At 41.1% G+C, this 19,941-nt stretch overlaps 4 protein-coding genes across 7 annotated transcripts in view; 2 read left to right on the forward strand and 2 right to left on the reverse strand.

The window, feature by feature from the left end:
• The window catches only part of LOC116054917 (E3 ubiquitin-protein ligase TRIM39-like), a 40,307-nt gene extending 28,929 nt beyond the window's left edge, over nt 1-11,378 (forward strand). For 2 of the 3 annotated variants that reach the window (XM_036003653.1, XM_036003651.1), the window contains exon 2: nt 6,401-8,309. In XM_036003653.1, coding sequence (XP_035859546.1) covers nt 6,410-7,906 — 1,497 coding nt within the window. In that variant the 5' untranslated portion in view covers nt 6,401-6,409 and the 3' untranslated portion in view covers nt 7,907-8,309. Of the gene's footprint in view, nt 1-6,400; nt 8,310-11,194 lie in introns of those variants that run through there. The other variant, XM_036003652.1, reaches the window with a different exon arrangement.
• LOC116036403 (NLR family CARD domain-containing protein 3-like) overlaps nt 1-19,941 on the reverse strand; it is a 1,020,880-nt gene that overhangs the window by 464,180 nt on the left and 536,759 nt on the right. The window lies entirely within an intron of this gene.
• Nucleotides 1-19,941, reverse strand: part of calml4b (calmodulin-like 4b) — a 70,909-nt gene that overhangs the window by 26,431 nt on the left and 24,537 nt on the right. The window lies entirely within an intron of this gene.
• Nucleotides 8,821-17,928, forward strand: LOC116054919 (zinc-binding protein A33-like). Of its 2 annotated transcripts, XM_031306667.2 has the most exons (3): nt 8,822-9,059; nt 14,144-14,347; nt 16,400-17,928. In XM_031306667.2, exon 3 carries the CDS (start codon nt 16,409-16,411, stop codon nt 17,699-17,701), a length of 1,293 nt encoding a protein of 430 aa, XP_031162527.1. In that variant the 5' UTR covers nt 8,822-9,059; nt 14,144-14,347; nt 16,400-16,408; the 3' UTR covers nt 17,702-17,928. The 2 variants fall into 2 exon arrangements, with proteins under 2 accessions (XP_031162529.1, XP_031162527.1); XM_031306669.2 differs by lacking the exon at nt 14,144-14,347 and having other exon boundaries at nt 8,821-9,059.

Below are 19,941 nucleotides of genomic sequence, written 5' to 3' on the forward strand. Positions count from 1 at the left end.
TGTTTTTGTTTCAGTTTAAACAGTTGGTCCTGTACCTGGGCAGATAATATGTCATTATATTCATACTTCAGTTTAAGAATATTCTGTAAGGTGATGGAATTAGCAGAAGATTTATAGGCAGTTTTCACGTTGCATTAGATCTTTTTCAATTTCTAAAAGGCGTTTATTTTCTTTTTTCATTGAGTTTTCAAAAGAGATAATGTGTCTTTTAATCACAGCCTTAAAAGCTTCCCATAAGGTTGAGTGTGTAACCTCTAGGTTGCCATTTGTTTCCAAAAACTCTGAGATCCTAGAAGAAATGAACTGAGAAAATGAGGAGTCAAAGAGAAGTGAAGGATTGAAGCGCCAACTATACTGCTGTTTCTTATGGTTGAGGTCAAGTACAAATGATATTGGAGAGTGATCAGAAATTAAAATATTATAATATGTGGTGGAGATCACATTTGATATCATGGAGTCAAGTAAAAAATAATCGATTCTAGAGAAAGATTTGTGCCTTTGTGAGAAAAAAGAATAATCCCTATGTGTGGGGTGCTGAAGCCTCCATATGTCAACTAGATGTGTGGATAACATTACATTATTTAAGGTTGTGGTGGCAGCAGAAGGACACTGGTTTGTTTGGGCTGATCTATCCAGAAAATTGTCAAGCACACAATTAAAGTCACCACCTACAATCACATGTGTATCTGAGAGACTGAAGACCTTACTGAAAAAAATTGGGTCATCAAAATTGGGACCATATACATTTAAAAGTGTGACATGGTATGAATAATTGTAGCCCGTCACCAGGATATATCTGCCATTAGGATCACACATGGTGGAAACATGCCTAAATGGGATAGTTTTGCTAATCAAAATAGCCACTCCTCTAGCTTTACTGGAGAATGTGGACTGGAAATTTTGATTGACCCAGCTGCATCTAGCGTTGATCACTTTTGAGCAGAGTGCATGGTTATCCGCCTGCATTTTCATGCAAGCTTGTTCAACTTGTGAGAGGCGGTGGTCGTAGCTGGAGTTAGCCTCCTCAATTTCTGTCATACGGTTTCCGAGACTCACCAAAGATGCTTGATTGGATGCCAGAGTTGCCTCTAATGTGTCAAATCGATCAGACATTGTTTTGTTCATACTCTCTATTGCCATAGGAATGCTGCTCGACTCTGCATCAGTGTCCTTGCAGATCTCGAGGTCTGTCATGGCACGTTCTAGTGCTAGCGCTAGCAGTAGCTGTGGTGGAGTTTTAGACTTGATTGCGCTTTTATCCTGCTGTTTTCAATGCTTTGTTTTCGCTCGTCTACTCCATCTAGTGCTCACTAGCGCCCCCCCCCCCCTCCCCTCCCACAGATGTTTTTGTATTTGATTACATCTTCCCAGCTCAGCAGTTTACGGTTATTTAGAATAATGCAGTGATGTGGATTGTTAGGCTTCTGGTCCAAAACTTTGAGTGTTTTCTTGTAAAGAGTAGCTAGTGGCTTTAGTAATGAGCTGTTAGTTTGTCCCCAGCTTGTCAGACAATATGGTAGATGTTATGTGATTTGCTGTTAAAATAACAACAAAATGCTGTGTTATTGACTTTAGACCAGGTTTTTGTTGGTCAATGGCACGATCACTTCCTGCTGCCTCAAGATAGCAATTTGCCAAGAATGCACCTGAACACACCTCCCTCTAAGACCAGCACGCCCATAGACGCAAAGATGGGCTTAGGTGCATTTGCTATTTAAACGACGCAGGCGCTGGACGGGAAATCGACAACTGCATCAGTTTTAAACTAGCAAAGAAACTTGTGTCCGGCTTTACACTGCGCTGGGTGCACGATAGGGCCCTCAAGGGCTTTGGACAGAGAAGATTTTTCTTTTGCTCTGCTCCCTCAGTCGCTTCAATAAAAAAAATTATTAAAGCTGCAAGCAGCGATGAACGGGCCCTCACCTTCTTGCAGTCGGGGGTACTGGCAGACGCAACATCACATGTAGACCACACATTCTAAGTTTCATGTAAATCGGAATGACTTTTGCCAAGATACAACCGTTCATGTTTTAACAGCCACCTACAGGAAGTTGTTCCTCCATAACTTGCGCATTGTTTTAGCTATCAAAATTCTTTTGATAACTTTTAGTCATGAGGGTCCACCGAGTCTATATCCAAGTTTTCGTGCAGATTGGACTCACGGCCCAGGAGGAGTTAGACAGAGTATGTTTCCCATATATCGCGATGTGGCTAATTAATAAAAAAAATTCTAACAGCACCATCTAATGGCCGATTCACTCTAAATTTGGCATGGCTGCTCAAGCCCCTATGCGGAACGACTGTGTCATGTTTGGTGTCAATCGGAATAAATCTTGGTAAGATACGCAACTTCCTGTTTCGACAGCCCCCTACAGGAAGTTGGTCCTCTGTAACTTGCGCATTGTGTTAGCTATCAAATTTCTTTTGATAACTTTTTGTCATGAGGGTCCACCGAGTCTATGTGTACAGTTTTGTGCAGATGGGACTCACGCTCTAGGAGGAGTTAAAAAAAAAGTAGGTTTCGCTCAAAGCAAATTTGCTAATTAATTAAAAAAAATGAAAACAGCGCCATCTTAAGGCTGATCGACGCCATATGTGGCACACAGCATCGTTGGCACATGAGGAACAACTGTCTTAAGTTTTGTGTCCATTGGAATAGCCAATATACAACCAAGATACAACCGTTCCTGTTTCGACACCTGCCTACAGGAAGTTGGTCCTCTGTACTTGCGCATTGTTTTAGCTATTAAAATTATTTTGATAACTTTTTATCATGAGGGTCCTCCGAGTCTATATGCCAGTTTTCGTGATGATTGGACTCACACCCCAGGAGTAGTTAGACAGAGTAGGTTTCCCATATATCAATATTTTGCTGATTAATAAAAAGAAAATTAAAACGGCGCCATCTAATGGCCGATTGCCGCCAAGTTTGGCACAGATGCTAAACCGGCCAAGACGAACACCCTTGTCAAGTTTCGGGGCAATCGGAATAATTGTTGCCAAGATAACGCAACTTCCTGTTTAGACAGGAAGTTGCTGTAACTTCCGCAGTTTTTCAACTATCAAAATTCTCTTGATAACTTTTCATCATGAGGGTCAACAGATACTACCTGTAAAGATTCAAGAAGATTGAAATCACGGCCTAGGACGAGTTCGAAAGAATGTAAAACACCTGAAAAATGCATAATTAAAAATGGCCGCCTTCCGGTTGGGCGGAGCTAATGAAGTTAAATGGGAAATATGTCTGCAATAATTACAGAAATATGGGTATTAAATCTGGTGAAGCTTGGAGCAACTATGTCCAAGTTAAGGCCTTCCACGCATTAGGGGGCGCTATGGAGCCCACTTACAGGTATGGGCCAAATCGCTGTTCAGGCTCGCAAAGCTCCCAGGTGTTTATGTGGGCGCCAATTATTGTGAGTTTTCGTATATATTGAGGCCGTCAAAAATGTGCCCATTTAGGGGGCGCTATAGAGCAACCATACCGCTCCCAAGCCTACATATGAATTCAGATGAAAGAGTTTACTATTGTGCACATGGCTGCAAAATCTTAAGAGTTTTCGTGCATCCTAAAGTCCTCAAACAAGTGTTCGTAAAATGAAGATTTTTACACGAAAACCAATATTTCGGAAATTATAGAATTTTGTAATTTTTTCTAAAAATAGCACCATGGACTTGAAGATGAGACCTATGTTCCCTCAAAAGTTGATATATTAACTTATTACTTTTGTCCAATTTAAGGCACACATTAGGGGGCGCTATGGAGCCCCCGGGCAACGCCCAAGCCCAATCAGTACAGAACTTTGCAATTTTCACCAGTTGTGACGTGTGCAAATTTTTGTGAGTTTTCGTGCATGCTAACCCCCTCAAAAATGCGACGAAGAATTGGGAAAAATAATAATAATCTGACCAAAAACAATAGGTTCCTTTGCACTTTCAGTGCAAAGCACCGTTGGGGCCTTGCACTTTCGTGCTCGGGCCCTAATTAAAGCTGCAAACAGAGATGAACTGGCCCTCACCCCTCCCTGCATGTTGGGGGGACTGGCGGGATACCAGTTGATGCAGTTGTAGATTTCATAACCTTCTGACACTGCAAGCACAAGTTAGACATTATTTCCTGGGTGGAGTGCGTGGCAATGGAAATGACATATTACAAATTTTAAAACACTTCCTCTGTCCACTATGTGGCGCTAGAGAACACACATGACATTATACACTAATTATGTCATGCTGCAGTTTATCCTGTGTAAACCACACCATGTAAATGTCATGTAAATCAGATTGTCTTTGTCACATAAAGCTGACTTCCTGTTGTCAGTAGGTGGCACTATCACCATGGCTCAATATGGGCGAGTAGATGTCGCCTGGACTCTTATCATGCATGTGAAGTTTCAGGCAGATTGGATAATGTAATGCGAAGTTACAACAGCCTCCAGCGTTATGGTGAAATTTGCAAATTGCTCATTTCTCCACAGCAACATTGTTCCACGAAAATACAAAAGCTTTGCAAATTGGCTTTGTGAACATCTTGACCTGCTGCTGATCGAATTTGTGAAGGATCTGTTGAATCATCTAAGAGTAGTTTAAAAAAGTTCCATACCATTTAAAGGGCCTAAAATGTTGTCACATCACCTATGACATCATCGTTCGAGCTATCGTCTAATCTTTCGCAATTTAGGGTCATGTTAGTCAGAGGATGATAACCAAATTTAAAAGAAATCCGATATACCCCGTAGGAGGAGTTTGAAGGAATTTTGCATAAAATATGTGAAAACCGCATACAATTCAAAATGGCCGACTTCCGGTTGGGCAGAGCTAATGAAAGCAAATAGTAAATATGTTTGAAATGATGAGAGCAATGTGAGTACTACATTTCGGGAATAGTGGAGCAGCTATGACCAAATTAAGGCGTTCAACACATTAGGGGGCACTATGGAGCCTGTTTACATGCGTAGACCAAATCACTGTATAGTCTCGCAGTGCAGACAGGTTTTGATGTTGGTGCCAACTGTCATGGGTTTAAGTTTATTAAGGGCATCAAAAATGCAAAGGCTTAAACTAATTAGGTGGCACTATAGAGCCACCATGAATAAGATAGATAAGATTAGATATAATAACACTGACATAATGCACAACCCAAATAGCCCACGTATTGCACAACTAATATATTGCACAACCCCATTAGCCTACGCATCGCACAACTAACATATTGCACAACCCCATTAGCCTACGTATCGCACAAATGACACAATGCACAAATGACATATTGCACAACCCCAATAGCCTACGAATTGCACAACTAACATATTGCTCAACCCCAATAGCCTACGAATTGCACAACTAACATATTGCACAACCCCAATTGCCTACGTATTGCACAAATGACATAATGCACAACCCAAATAGCCTACATATTGCACAAATGACACATTTCCACATAACCTATGCAGTACACAATGACATATTGAACAATCCATCAGCCTATGTATTGCACCATTAACATATTGCATAACCCCATTATCCTACGTATCGCACAAATGACACAATGCACAACTAACATAATGCACAACTCCAATAGCCTACATATTGCACAAATGACACAATACACAACTAACATAATGCACAACCCAAATAGCCTACGTATTGCACAACTAACATATTGCACAACACAAATAGCATACGAATTGCACAACTAACATATTGCACAACCCCAATAGCCTACATATTGCACAAATGACACATTTCCACGTAACCTATGCAGTACACAATGACATATTGAACAATCCATCAGCCTATGTATTGCACCACTAACATATTGCATAACCCCAATAACCTACGTATTGCGCGATGACATAGTGCACAACCCAGCCAGCCTACATGTTAGTGTTGATAAGGTTAATGGACATACCACGCCCAAACCCAAATGTGATATCAATCGAAATATCTACTTGTTTGAACATGGCGGCAACATTTTTAGAGTTTTTGTGGATCCTAAAGTCCTCAAATGTGTCCCTAAAATTAAACCACAAAATCCAAAATGGCTGACTTCCTGTTAGGCTAAGAAAACATTTTAAACATGATAAATGTTTCTAAAGATGAGAACAATGTCCCCACCAACTTTTGTGACCATCAAAGGAACTTTATCCGGACCATGGCGTGCGTTTGTGGGCACTATGGAGTCTGCTGGCCATGGCCCAGACCAACCACTGCCAATCTACAATTTCCGCCAGGTCTGACATGTGTGCCAATATTTGTGAGTTTTCCAGCATCCAAAGCTCAGAAATGACATGCGCAGCAGAAAAATAATAATCATTTCAAAAAGTTCCTGGCACTTTCAATGCTTTAATTAATTAAAAAGATATAAAATAACAATTTTGTCTTTTACACTTTTTGTCCTCAGAGTGTCGATATGTCTGCTGCCAGCTGTCTGCTGACTGAAGATCAGTTTCTCTGCTCCATCTGTCTGGATGTGTTCACTGATCCAGTCGCCATTCCATGTGGACACAACTTCTGTAAAGCCTGCATCACTAAACACTGGGATATTGATATTCCCTATCAGTGTCCTAACTGTAGAGAGGTTTTCAACATGAAACCTGAGCTAGAGGTCAATACTTTGATATCTGAGATGGCTGCTAAGTTCAGACAGTTAGCTCAACAGGACGCCAGCAGCAGCAGCAGCTCAAAGCAACAAGTGTCCAAACCAAAAGAAGTTCCCCGTGACGTCTACTCAGGAACCAAAAGAAGGACCTGGATGTTCTTCCTGCTGCTGTGTCTGCTGTGTGTCTTCATGGCCTGGATGGTTTCAGACCAAAAGAAACATCTTGTTGGTCCTCTGAAAGAAGAATATGAAGCAAAGAAGGCTGAGCTGTGGAAGACAGGGGCTGAAATTATGCAGATGATCCAGAAGAGACGAGTGAAGATTCAGGAGATCAAAAGTTCAGTGGAGCTCAGTGATGAAGATGCTGACAGAGAGATAGCAGAAGGCGTTCAAGTCGTCACTGCTCTGAAGGAGTCTGTTGAGAGAAGCCAGGCCGAGCTCATCGAGATGATCCAAGAGAAGAAGAGAATGACAAAGCAACCAGCTGAAGGCTTCATCACAGAGCTGGAACAGGAAATCTCTGAGCTGCAGAAGAGAAGCACTGAGGTGGAGCAGCTCTTACAGTCTGAAGACCACCAACACCTCCTCCAGAGCTTCACGTCCCTGAATGCTGTTCCACCCACCAAGGACTGGACAGAAGTCAACGTCCGTCCACCTTCATATGAGGGGATTGTGAGGAGAGCTGTGAATCAGCTGGAGGAGACGCTCAGTGAACAGATGAAGAAGTTGTTTCGGGTCGAGCTGAAGATGGTCCAGCAGTCTGCAGTGGATGTGACTCTTGATCCTGACACAGCACATCCTAATCTCATCCTGTCTGACGATGGGAAACAAGTACATGATAGTGATGTGACGAAGAATCTCCCAGACAATCCAAAGAGATTCTTTAACTATGTTTTTGTCTTAGCAAAGCAGAGTTTCTCTTCAGGAAGATTTTATTACGAGGTTCAGGTTAAGGGAAAGACTATGTGGACTTTAGGAGTGGCCAGAGAGTCGGTCAACAGGATGGTAAGTACTCTACCGACTCCTCAGGATGGTTACTGGACGATATGGTTGAGGAATGACAATGAGTATCTCGCTCTTGCTGACCCTGCAGTCCTTCTCTCTCTGAAGTCTCAGCCTCAGAAGGTGGGGGTGTTTGTGGATTATGAGGAGGGTCTGGTCTCCTTTTATGACGTTGATGCTGCAGCTCTTATCTACTCCTTTACTGGCTGCTCCTTCAGTGAGAAACTCTACCCATTCTTCAGTCCCGAACCTCACTATGGTGGTAAAAACTCTGCTCCGCTGATCATCTCTCCTGTCAGTCACTGAGTAGATCAACCATTTGATTTTCTAGATTCACTTTCATTTAATGTAATGAATGTGTATTTACTGGTGATGTTCGATGTACATATACTCAGGCTTTTTACTAGCTACTTTTTTATCAAGTCTTACAGATGTTATTGTGTATTTTGAAAGCAATGTTAATTCATTGTATTTAATGATTAATCTCATGATCCTACCCGGTAAATTTTATATACACAAATCTAAATTTGCCAAGTCATAACCCTGTCTAAAAGTTTTTTGATTGATTGTTTTTATTTTAGTCTGGAACATGTTAATAATAAGAAAGGTGTATTCACCCTTCATTGTTATAACTGTCATCTGTCTTTTTTGACATTATGTGAATGTTTACTTTATACCATTTACATTCTTAATAAAGTTCTAAAACAAAGGGAAACAGTGAGCCGAACTTTCAATTTTTATAAAGGCATTAACGATATGCCCTATGTTCTCACAGCCCAATGTTCCCACAGCCCAATGTTCCCACAGTTCTAGGACATTTTCAAAATTAGGTCTTGTGTTCCTACATTTCCCTTCAATTTAAGCCCTATCCTCCCACAAAATGTTTTAGGGTTAGGGGTTAGGGGGATAAAATCTGATACAAAGTTATGTGGGAAACAGGGCCTAATTTTGGAAAGAAATCTTAGAAATGTGGGAACATAGGGCTGTGGGAACATAGGGCTCAGGGAACATAGTGCTGTGGGAATATAGGGCTGTGGGAACATAGGGCTGTGGGAATATAGGGCTGTGGGAACATAGGGCTGTGGGAATATAGGGCTGTGGGAACATAGGCACACTCCCAATGATACAGTATGTTTCTGCAAATCTTTCAGTTTTGTTGTGTTGCCTGTTTGTACTTGTCTGTTCTTTTGGCTGCTGTACAATTCCATTGTAGAAGAGGAAACAAAGGCGTATCTTGTTTTAAATCTATGTTAAGGTATTTTTCAAAGAGACAGTAACGCCTCCCTCACAGAGCTGCACTGAGAGGAGGAATGTCACATTTCCTGAACTGCAGGGGAGAGTTTTTCTGAGCGACAGCAGCGCTGCAGTCAAGACAAGTCTCTCTGTTTTTCTCGAAAGAAACACTCAACTGAATCCAGCAGTTTTTTCTCAACAACAGCCGAATCTCTGCCAAACACTGGTGAGTACACTGAGACAGAATATTTGCTCAAAGTTAAAAAAAACTAGAATCTAGAACAAGGAACAAAGTAAAAGCAGTAGCCAAATGAGTTGATACAAAGCTGATTAAGCTACATCAGGAACACTAAACTCTATGTATTTCTTGGTACGGTGCTGTCCGGCAACTTTCATCGGCAGCAACTCAGGTGATGCGTTTTACGTCACCGCTGAGAAAAGACAGCTGCAAACATATATCTCCAGAACATTCTGACACTAACATGGCATTTTTCAAACGGACACATCAAAAGAAAATGAACTTTGTTTGAGACCTGTTTCTGTCGCAGGACCAAACTCTTGTGAGATCTGGCAACAAAGAGAAGCTAACGTCAGCTAACGTTCCTGAACGCCCTGACAAAACTAATCTCCGTGATGCTAAATATGTCTTTTATCTGTGTAAATATCTAACAAAGCAAAAGAACATAATAAATCATTCAAATATAACTTTTTATTCACTACACGTTCAAACGAGGCCACGCCCCTTCAAGAGACAGGATGTATGTACCGTTTAATACCATTGGCGCTGCTTGAAATTTGCTATCTTGAGTATAGAGGATCTTTGCCGAAGGCTAGCGTCTGGTGTGTTGTTTTCATTACTAAGGATTCCTCATAGGGGCAACAGAAACTACGCACTATAGCTTTAAAGCAACACTAGATAGCTTTTCCCGCTTCGGTCCCCCTACAGGTTGGAAGCGGAATTGTCCATTACATTACATTATGCAAGTTTGCCAGATCGGTTAGCGGATCTGTAGTTATAATGAGACATAATGGGACAATTCTGCTTCCAACCTGTAGGGGGACTGAAGCGGGAAAAGTTCTATTATTTCCTATACATTCTTCACAATAAAAGTCCCCATATGCTTTTGTAATTTAAAAATCTTTTGTTGTGAAGCAGCAAACTCAGAACATGTTCGGTCTTCATCAGTAGTAACTTACACTGGCTCCTATAAGCTCTGCTCCCTCAGACGCTTCAATAAAACAAATAATAAAGACAAATACTGGCCAAATATATCACAGTGAATTGTAATACATGTGTTAAATTCAATATTTAAGTGGAAGTAAACATATTTAGCCTGTCAAAGTTTGATTTTATGAAACAAGTTAAAAGATATGTAATGACAGTTTTGATTTTTCACACGTTTTGTCCTCAGAAGATCAGTTTCGGTACTCCATCTGTCTGAATGTGTTCACTGATCCAATCACTGGGATATTAATTATCCCAACAGCGTCCCACCTGTAGAAAGGCTTTCAACACAAAACCTAAGCTGCAGGTCAACACTTTGATATCTGAGATGGCTGCTAAGTTCAGACAGTCAGCTAAACGGAAACCAAAAGAAGTTCCCTGTGACGTCTACTCAGGAACCAAACTGAAGAGCTGGATGTTCTTACTTGTGTGTCTGATGATTGGCTTCATGACCTGGGTGGTTTCAGAACAAAAACTGGCTGAAGGCTTTGTCAAAGATGGGAAAAAGGGAATCTCTGAGCCGAAGAAGAGAAACACTGAGGTGAAGCAGCTCTATGTGGCTCAGGAGAAGAAACTCAGTAAACAGAAGAAACTTCTCCCTGAGTCTGATCTGAAGAGGGTCCAGCAGTATGAAGTGGATGTGACTCTTGATCCTGATACAGCATATCCTGATCTCATCCTGTCTGATGATGGAAAACAAGTTAAACATGGTGATGTGAGGAAGAATCTCCCAGACAATCCAGAGAGATTTGATACTTGTGTTATCGTCTTAGCAAAGCAGAGTTTCTCTTCAGGAAGATTTTATTATGAGGTTCAGGTTAAGGGGAAGACTTCATGGGATTTAGGAGTGGCCAAAGAGTCGGTCAACAGGAAGGGACTTATTATACTGAGCCATCAGAATGGCTACTGGGTGATAGGGTTGAGGAATGACAATGAGTACCTTGCTGCTGCTGGCCCTGCTGTCCGTCTGGCTCTGAAGTCTCGGCCTCAGAAGGTGGGGGTGTTTGTGGATTATGAGGAGGGTCTGGTCTCCTTTTATGACGTTGATGCTGAAGCTCTTATCTACTCCTTTACTGGCTGCTCCTTCACTGAGAAACTCTACCCATACTTTTATCCCGGTCCTATTTATGAGGGTGGTAAAAACTCTGCCCCTCTGATCATCTCTCCTGTCAGTCACTGAGTAGAACAACCATTTGAGTTTCTAGTTTCACTTTCATTTAATGTAATACATGTATATTTACTGGTGATGTTTGGTGTACATATACTCAGGCTTTTAACTCAGGGGGAGTGTGCAATATATTGGTGTATACTGCAGGGTATCATGCATCATCCTTGGTGTGTATGTTCTGAGTGTATGGATCTATGTGTGTTACTGCATGTTAACTGTAGTTTGTTTGTACATGTATCCTGATATGTGGGGTGTAAACAGGCTGTGTGCTGTCACCTGTGTTATCTCGAATGCCCAAGACAAATTTATCTTGAGGGAAACAATAAAGGCTTATCTTACCATATCAGATTTTTCTTGAAATGTTTTTTCACATTTGCTTCATACTACAACACCCAGATTTGAACAGCAGTGAATTCATTGTATTTTATGATAAATGTCATCCTCCTGCTTGGTAAATTTCATATACAGAAATCTAAATTTGCCAAGTCTTCGTTCTTTTTAAAAGGTTTTTTTTTTTAAATAGATTTTTTTTACTTAAATACTAATCCAGGATTCGGATTCGGCTGAATATTGGGCTTTTTGACGGGGTTGGGTTTCTGCTGAACCTTAGAATTTTTTCACACCGAACCAAACACTACGCTTGCACTACGCGCGCTACACTGGTCGACATAATGACGGCGCCGTTGATTACGGGAAGGTGTTTACGTAGGTGGAGCGTTCAATGCAGTAGGCTGTGAGAAAGTGGAAATGGAACTGGTGAGCAGAAAAAGTGTAGTTTGGCAGTACTTTCAGTCAAAAGAAGGCCATTCAAGTCCAGCTACATGTTCAGTTTACAATGCCGATTTGTCTCGTTGTGGCGAGGACCCTAAACTATACACAACATCACCGCTGTTACAACATTTGGCATGAAACATCCGAAAGAATACGAGTTGTGAAGGACAGTCACTGTTTACTTCATTAATGTGTTTACTGTGTTAATGGACTGAGGATGGGAGTAGGTTTCGGCAGAATCTTAACCAATGGATTCGGTATTCGGCCGAACCCCAAAAATCTGAATTTGGTGCATCCCTAGTTCTTGCTGCTAGAACAGAGGGTGAAGTGTTAATGGCCCATCAAGAAAACGAAAGGATACAGACACTCTTATTGGGTAACATGCAAGAAAACATTTCACCCTGAATATTGCAGTATAGCTGACAGTCGTAGCTTTTGAGAAGAGAAGCAAGATTTGGGGTTACCGAGGTAACTTCAGGTCCAACCCAGGATTTTGTGTATCACAACGGTGGGTCACTTGTTACCGAGTTACATCGCATAGAACAGTGAATTAATATTTTTTTCAGTCTATATCAACTAGTAAATACGACAACTATAGACAAACTAAACTAACTAAACACACACTAACTAGAGACTAGAGAACAATTACTACAGTAGGCTATATACTGTATAATAGACATCATTGACTTGGAATGAACTGGATTTTCTGGGTGATATCTTCAGTGTGGTAAAGCTTCATTCAGTGGTGTAGTCTACATGATACGCAGGTATACGCAGTATACCCACTAAGAAATCTCCAGGATTTCCATATACTCACTTAAAAATGCCCAATGACCCACAACAACATACTTTCTATTATATTTTTGATATATTTTGAATTGTCATCTGTATTTTTCTTCTTCACATAGGCTAAATAAAGGGATGTCCACCATAAATTTGGGCATAAAATTGTATCAGAATACAAGAAATGAAGTTGTTGATGCTCAAAACTTCCCTGGACACCCAGACCCCCCAGCAAAATTACGAATAACACTATGGCCACGCCAAACCCATTCGCGTGGCCATAGTGGGGGGGGGGGACTGGAAGTGAGCTGGAGATTGGGAGGCAACCGGTTTTCTGGCTTGGAGGGGAACATGTAGATGGCTTCATCTGTATAACCAATTATTTGGTGATCTATCTTGTATTTAATTTTAAAATGCTGTGTATTTTCCCTTTTTCTATTTTCCCTTTTTCTGTCATTCTTTTATTTTAGTCTGTCAAATAGTGAGCCTAACTTTGTATTCTTATAAAGGCATCAAATATACAGTATGTTTCTGCAAATCTTTCAGTTTTGTTGTGTTGTCTGTTTGTACTTGTCTGTTCTTTTGGTTGTTGTACACTTCCATTGTAGAAGAAAGATGAGGAAACAAACGTGTATCTTGTTTTCAATCTATGTTAAAGCAGCCATATTATGCTCATTTTCAGGTTCATAATTGTATTTTAAGGTTGTACCAGAATAGGTTTACATGGTTTAATTTTCAAAAAACACCATATTGTTGTTGTACTGCACCGCTCTCTCTCACTGCTGCAGATCCTCTTTTCACCTGGTCTCTGTTTTAGCTACAGAGTGAGACCTCTTTTCTTCTTCTTCTTCTGTACTATCTTTGATTGCACTGCACATGCCCAGTAGCTCAGATGTAGATCATGTCAGCTAGCTAGCTCCATAGACAGTAAAAGAAAGGCTGTTTCTACAACTTTGGTCAGTTACAAGGCAGGATTAGCTGGGAGACTTCTAAATGAGGGCGCACATGTAAGTAGTTCTTTTGTAGATTATGGTGAACTTGTGTGTGTTGTAGCAGTGCTTTGCTATTGAGAACGAGGTAGCATGCTAGCGTTAGCATGCTAGCGTTAGCCATAGCGTTAGCATGCTAACGCTACGAGCTAATGGTTGCGGTTAGCCTGCTCGTTTGTGACGTCACAAGCCGTGCCGATTTTGAACAGCTCACCCAGAGACTGAAGGCAGGACACATTCAGAAACTGTATCTCACTATAAACAGCATGGGTGGATTTTTTTCAAAGTTTGTATGTGTGTGGAAGCACCAGAGACACAACATAACACCCCAAATCCCAGAAAAAGTGATTTTTTCATAATATGGGCACTTTAAGGTATTTTTCAAAGAGGCAGTAACACCTTCCTTACAGAGCTGCACTGAGAGGAGGAATGTCACATTTCCTGAACTGCAGGTGAAAGTTTGTCTGAGCGACAGCAGAGCTGCAGTAGAGACAAGTCTCTCCGTTTCTCTCGAAGGAAACATTCAACTTAATCCAGCAGCTTTTTCTCAACAACAGCCGAATCTCCGCCAAACACTGGTGAGTACACTGAGACAAAATGCACACAAGAATGCAGGCTTGGTTCAGCTCCAAAACTTGATAAAAAGGGATGGAAAAATAATTGGCCAAATGCCACCTCTCCTCTTCAGGAGCTCTTCGAGGAGGCGGTGAGGAAACAGGGTCTCAAAATCACCCCCGACCCAAATCACATCTTGAATAGTGAGTATGAGCTGATGCCTTCAGGCAGAAGGTACAGGTTACCAAACTGCAAGCTTAACAAGGTATACATTCTCATGTGTGCCGCTTTCAATCAAATTAATGAATAATAAGAGATAAGATGTGTGTGTGTGTGTAATATTTGTGGTACTTACCATTATGGTTATAGGATGTGCAATGCCTGATTGGGTACTGGTGCAATATTTTATTTATATATATATATATATATGCTATGTTATATTTGATATGGTATTATGCAATTGGGCATTGTGCAATACAGAAGTTATTGACCACAGCGTGAGTTAACGACAAATGTGCAATCTTTATTAAAATGAAGTTCAATACGAGGGGGATGATGGGATGTGGGTTCTCTACTGTTCTTCTGTGATTGTGAGGAAAGGTGTGGGGGGGGGGGGGTATGGTGTGAGGTTTTTTAGATGTTCATTGAAGCATTGGATGAGATAATGTATGATTATGTTTCTATGTAGGTTCACTGTATGTTTATTGTGTGTTTATGTGCGATGTGTCACCATTTTGTTTCTCTCGAATGCCCAAGATGAATTTCTCCAATACTGTAGGAGACAATAAAGGCTTATCTTATCTTAAGAATGTATTGATTATAAAGGTGGATAATTGATGTTTTACAAATGAAATTACTGTGACACACTTTGGTAAGCAGCCTTGAACTTCAAACTCTTTCCTCTCAGCCTCACCTTTAAATGGTTAAATTGTGATCCCGACTGATCCTGGCTAACCGTGGCTAACGCCGCCATGCTAACTGCTAGTTAATGTTACCGGAGGAGTAGCCAAGCGGCTACGGTTGTTTACAACGTGTAGCCTGTTCAGCGGCCATAGCCGACAACGGTGAGTTATTTGAAGCCAAGAGAGAGGGGCTGTAAATCAGGAAGAGAGGACCGTGAGTTTGCGGTGAACATGCCTTTTTTAAGGTTGGGTAGAATCTATCTCCGTTGACTCTCGTTCATAGTTTTTCGAAATTCTCTGATATGTCCCAGGTACCGGAAGTAGAAGGGCATGACTTCGGCCGCTTGTTAGTGACCTCCTACTTCTGAATGTATCGACTGGAACACTCTGAAGTGTATACTGCCCCCATCAGTTCCGTAAGAGTGCCGATGCCAGAAGAGTGCCGATGCCAGTGTTAGCAGCACCGATGCTGCTAACACTGGCATCGGCGCTAACGGTGCCAACGGTGCTTCAAAAAAATGGGCATCGGCGGTGTTTTGTCATTTTAGATCGGTTTAGTGTATCGGTCCTCGTGACATCCCTAGTGAGCATCCACACTGCTGAACGATAATGTTGTGCAAACAGTGAAGTCAGGCTTGCACTGCACGCTCCAGCAGATAATAATCATCACACAATATTTGTGAATTCAGGTACATTTTATGAACCACAAAAAAGTCTGATCGGCGGTCCCCGTGGCGCTGACACTGTTGCCGTCTCCAGGAAACAGCAGCGCACAGCGCTCCAGAGAGCCGGCGGGATGAGAGCGGGTGGGCGGTGTCAGATCTGTGCAGCGCAACGGAACAAAAATGCCGACAGTATGATAATCAAATCTAAAACACAAGATTCACTCTCTGTGGTTTCTGTGACACAAGAAATACTGTCAAATTACTGATGTTCAAAAATACACAGAGCTAAAGGATCGTAGCCCCACCGAGGGGAAAAGTCACGCCACTAACTACCTGTGTGAAACAACTCTCTCCGCCGCGTCATGATGTAAACTCAGATGGATTCTGATTGGCTGCCAGTGTTTCTATCATTCATAAAATCACGATATTGTTCTCCACAGTTTTTATGAAACAAATAATCAAAAGATATGTAATAACAGTTTTGTTTTTTCACACATTTTCTCCTCAGAGTGCCGATATGTCTGCTGTCAGCTGTCTGCTGACTGAAGATCAGTTTCTCTGCTCCATCTGTCTGGATGTGTTCACTGATCCAGTCACCATACCATGTGGACACAACTTCTGTAAAACCTGCATCACTGATCACTGGGATATTGATCTTCCCTATCAGTGTCCCAACTGTAAAGAGGTTTTTAACATGAAACCTGAGCTGCAGGTCAATACTTTGATCTCTGAGATGGCTGCTAAGTTCAGACAGTCAACTCAACAGAAAGCCAAAGAAGTTCCCCGTGACGTCTACTTAGGATCCAAAAAGAAGACCTGGATGTTCTTCCTGGCGTGTCTGATGTGTGTCTTCATTTCCTGGATGGTTTCAGAACAAAAGAAACATGATTTTGTTCTTCTGAAAGAAGAATATGAAGAAAAGAAGATCGAGCTGTCCAAGACACAGGCTGAAATTCTGCAGATGATCCAGAAGGAGATCAAACACTCAATGGAGCTCAGTAAGGAAGACACAAACAGACAGATATTAACTGTGAAGGAGTCTGTTGAGAGAAGCCAGGCCGAGCTCATCAAAACGATCAAAGAGAAACAGACAATGACAGAGAAACTGGCTGAAGGCTTCGTCAAAGATCTGAAACAGGAAATCTCTGAGCTGAAGAAGAGAAGCACTGAGGTGGAGCAGCTCTATGTGGCTCAGCAGGAGAAACTCAGGAAACTGATCATAAAACTGCTCCCTGAGTCTGATCTGAAGAGGGTCCAGCAGTATGAAGTGGATGTGACTCTTGATCCTGATACAGCATATCCTGATCTCATCCTGTCTGATGATGGAAAACAAGTTAAACATGGTGATGTGAGGAAGAATCTCCCAGACAATCCAAAGAGATTTGATACTTGTGTTATTGTCTTAGCAAAGCAGAGTTTCTCTTCAGGAAGATTTTATTACGAGGTTCAGGTTAAAGGGAAGACTGAGTGGGATTTAGGAGTGGTCAGAGAGTCAATCAACAGGAAGGGAGAAATCACACTGAGGCCTCAGGCTGGTTACTGGACGATATGGTTGAGGAATGACAATAAGTACCTCGCTCTTGCTAACACTGATGTCCTTCTCTCTCTGAAGTCTCGGCCTCAGAAGGTGGGGGTGTTTGTGGATTATGAGGAGGGTCTGGTCTCCTTTTATGACGTTGATGCTGCAGCTCTTATCTACTCCTTTACTGGCTGCTCCTTCACTGAGAAACTCTACCCATACTTCAGTCCCAGTCTTAACTATGGTGGTAAAAACTCTGCCCCTCTGATCATCTCTCCTGTCAGTCACTGAGTAGAACAACCATTTGAGTTTCTAGTTTCACTTTCATTTAATGTAATACATGTATATTTACTGGTGATGTTTGGTGTACATATACTCAGGCTTTTAACTCAGGGGGAGTGTGCAATATATTGGTGTATACTGCAGGGTATCATGCAATATTCTTGGTGTGTATGTTCTGAGTGTATGGATCTGTGTGTGTTACTGAATGTTAACTTTAGTTTGTATGTACATGTATCCTGATATGTGTAACAGGCTGTGTGCTGTCATCTGTGTTATCTTGAATGCCCAAGACAGATGTATCTTGAGGGAAATAAAGGCTTATCTTACCTTATCAGATTCTTATCAATGTGTTTTTTTCTTGAAATGTTTTTTCACATTTGCTTCTTACTACAACACAGATTTGAACAGCAGTGAATTCATTGTATTTTATGATAAATGTCATCCTCCTGCTTGGTAAATTTCATATACAGAAATCTAAATTTGCCAAGTCTTCGTTCTTTTTAAAAGTTTTTTTTTAAATAGATTTTTTTTACTTAAATACTCTGCTATTTATTTTATTTTTTTCTATTTCTACTTTTCCGTCATCTCTTTCATTTATTTTAGTCTGTCATCTGTTTTTTGACGTTATGTGAATTCTATGATGTCTGACTTTGTACCATATACATTCTTAATAAAGTAACAAAAGGCAAACAGTGAGCCAACTTTGGATTATTAAAAAAGGCATTTAAGAGACTGTATAGTCCAGCAAATCTATCATTGCAGCTGCAATCATTGAGTTGCAACAATCCCAAGTTTCAATTCATATTTCTTAAGAATATTCACTCACTTGTAGGCTACTTGCAGTCATTCAAAATCACACTAAGGTATATATGTCCACAGTATTCATCCTATGTGTAAATTATCAGAACTGTTACTGCACCGGGTGGCAGCATGAAAATATTTTTTCTAAAATAGCACATTTTACACTGCTAAGAGTACACCAGTTTAGTGTGTGTTTAAGCTGTTTGATATTATCTGGCAGTGTAGGGTGGGGTTGTGTGTTCTTGCTAGGGATGCACCGAATCCAGGATTCGGATTTGGCTGAATATTGGGCTTTTTGACTGGATTCGGTTTCTGCTGAACCTTAGAATTTTTTCCCACCGAACCAAACCCTACGCTTGCACTACGCGCGCTACGCTGGTCGACATAATGACGGCACCGTTGATTATGGGAAGGTGTTTACGTAGGTGGAGCGTTCAATGCAGTAGGCTGTGAGAAAGTGGAAATGGAACTGGTGAGCAGAAAAAGTGTAGTTTGGCAGAACTTTCAGTCAAAAGAAGGCCATTCAAGTCCAGCTACATGTTCAATTTACAATGCCGATTTGTCTCGTTGTGGCGAGGACCCTAAACTATACACAACATCACCGCTGTTACAACATCTGGTATGAAACATCTGGAAGAATACGAGTTGTGAAGGACAGTCACTGTTTACTTCATTAATGTGTTTACTGTGTTAATGGACTGAGGATGGGAGTAGGTTTCGGCAGAATCTTAACCAGTGGATTCGGTATTCGGCCGAACCCCAAAAATCTGAATTTGGTGCATCCCTAGTTCTTGCTGCTAGAACAGAGGGTGAAGTGTTAATGGCCCATCAAAAAAAACGAAAGGATACAGACACTCTTATTGGGTAACATGCAAGAAAACATTTTACTCTAAATATTGCAGTATAGCTGACAGTCGTAGCTTTTGAGCAGAGAAGCAAGATTTGGGGTTACTGAGGTAACTTCAGGTCCAACCCAGGGTTTTGTGTATCATGACGGTGGGTCACTTGTTACCGGGTTACATCGCCGAGAACAGTGAATTAGTATTTTTCTCAGTCTATATCAACTAGTAAAGATGACAAGACAGAAAAAACATCTTTTAATTTTATGATTTAATTTGGCTATAATTTATGTAAAATTACCACCGTAACAACATGGTTATGTAGCCTAACCTTTGGAATAAGCCACATGTTAACCGTGCATTGGGTAAAATAGACAAATACAGGCCTAATTAAAAGCTAAATTACAATAACTAAATAAACTAACTAAACACACACTAACTAGAGACTAGAGAACAATTACTACAGTAGGCTATAACTACTGTATAATAGACATCATTGACTTGGAATGAACTGGATTTGCTACGTGTCCCTGGGGGATATCTTCAGTGTGGTAAAGCTTCATTCAGTGGTGTAGTCTACATGATACGCAGGTATACGCAGTATACCCA

Source organism: Sander lucioperca, chromosome 7 (assembly GCF_008315115.2).
Source record: "Sander lucioperca isolate FBNREF2018 chromosome 7, SLUC_FBN_1.2, whole genome shotgun sequence".
NCBI lineage: Eukaryota > Metazoa > Chordata > Actinopteri > Perciformes > Percidae > Sander > Sander lucioperca.

Bases quoted from the DNA above. Each gene is read 5' to 3' on its own strand.
- LOC116054919 (XM_031306669.2), top strand. From the start codon at position 16,409: ATGTCTGCTGTCAGCTGTCTGCTGACTGAAGATCAGTTTCTCTGCTCC.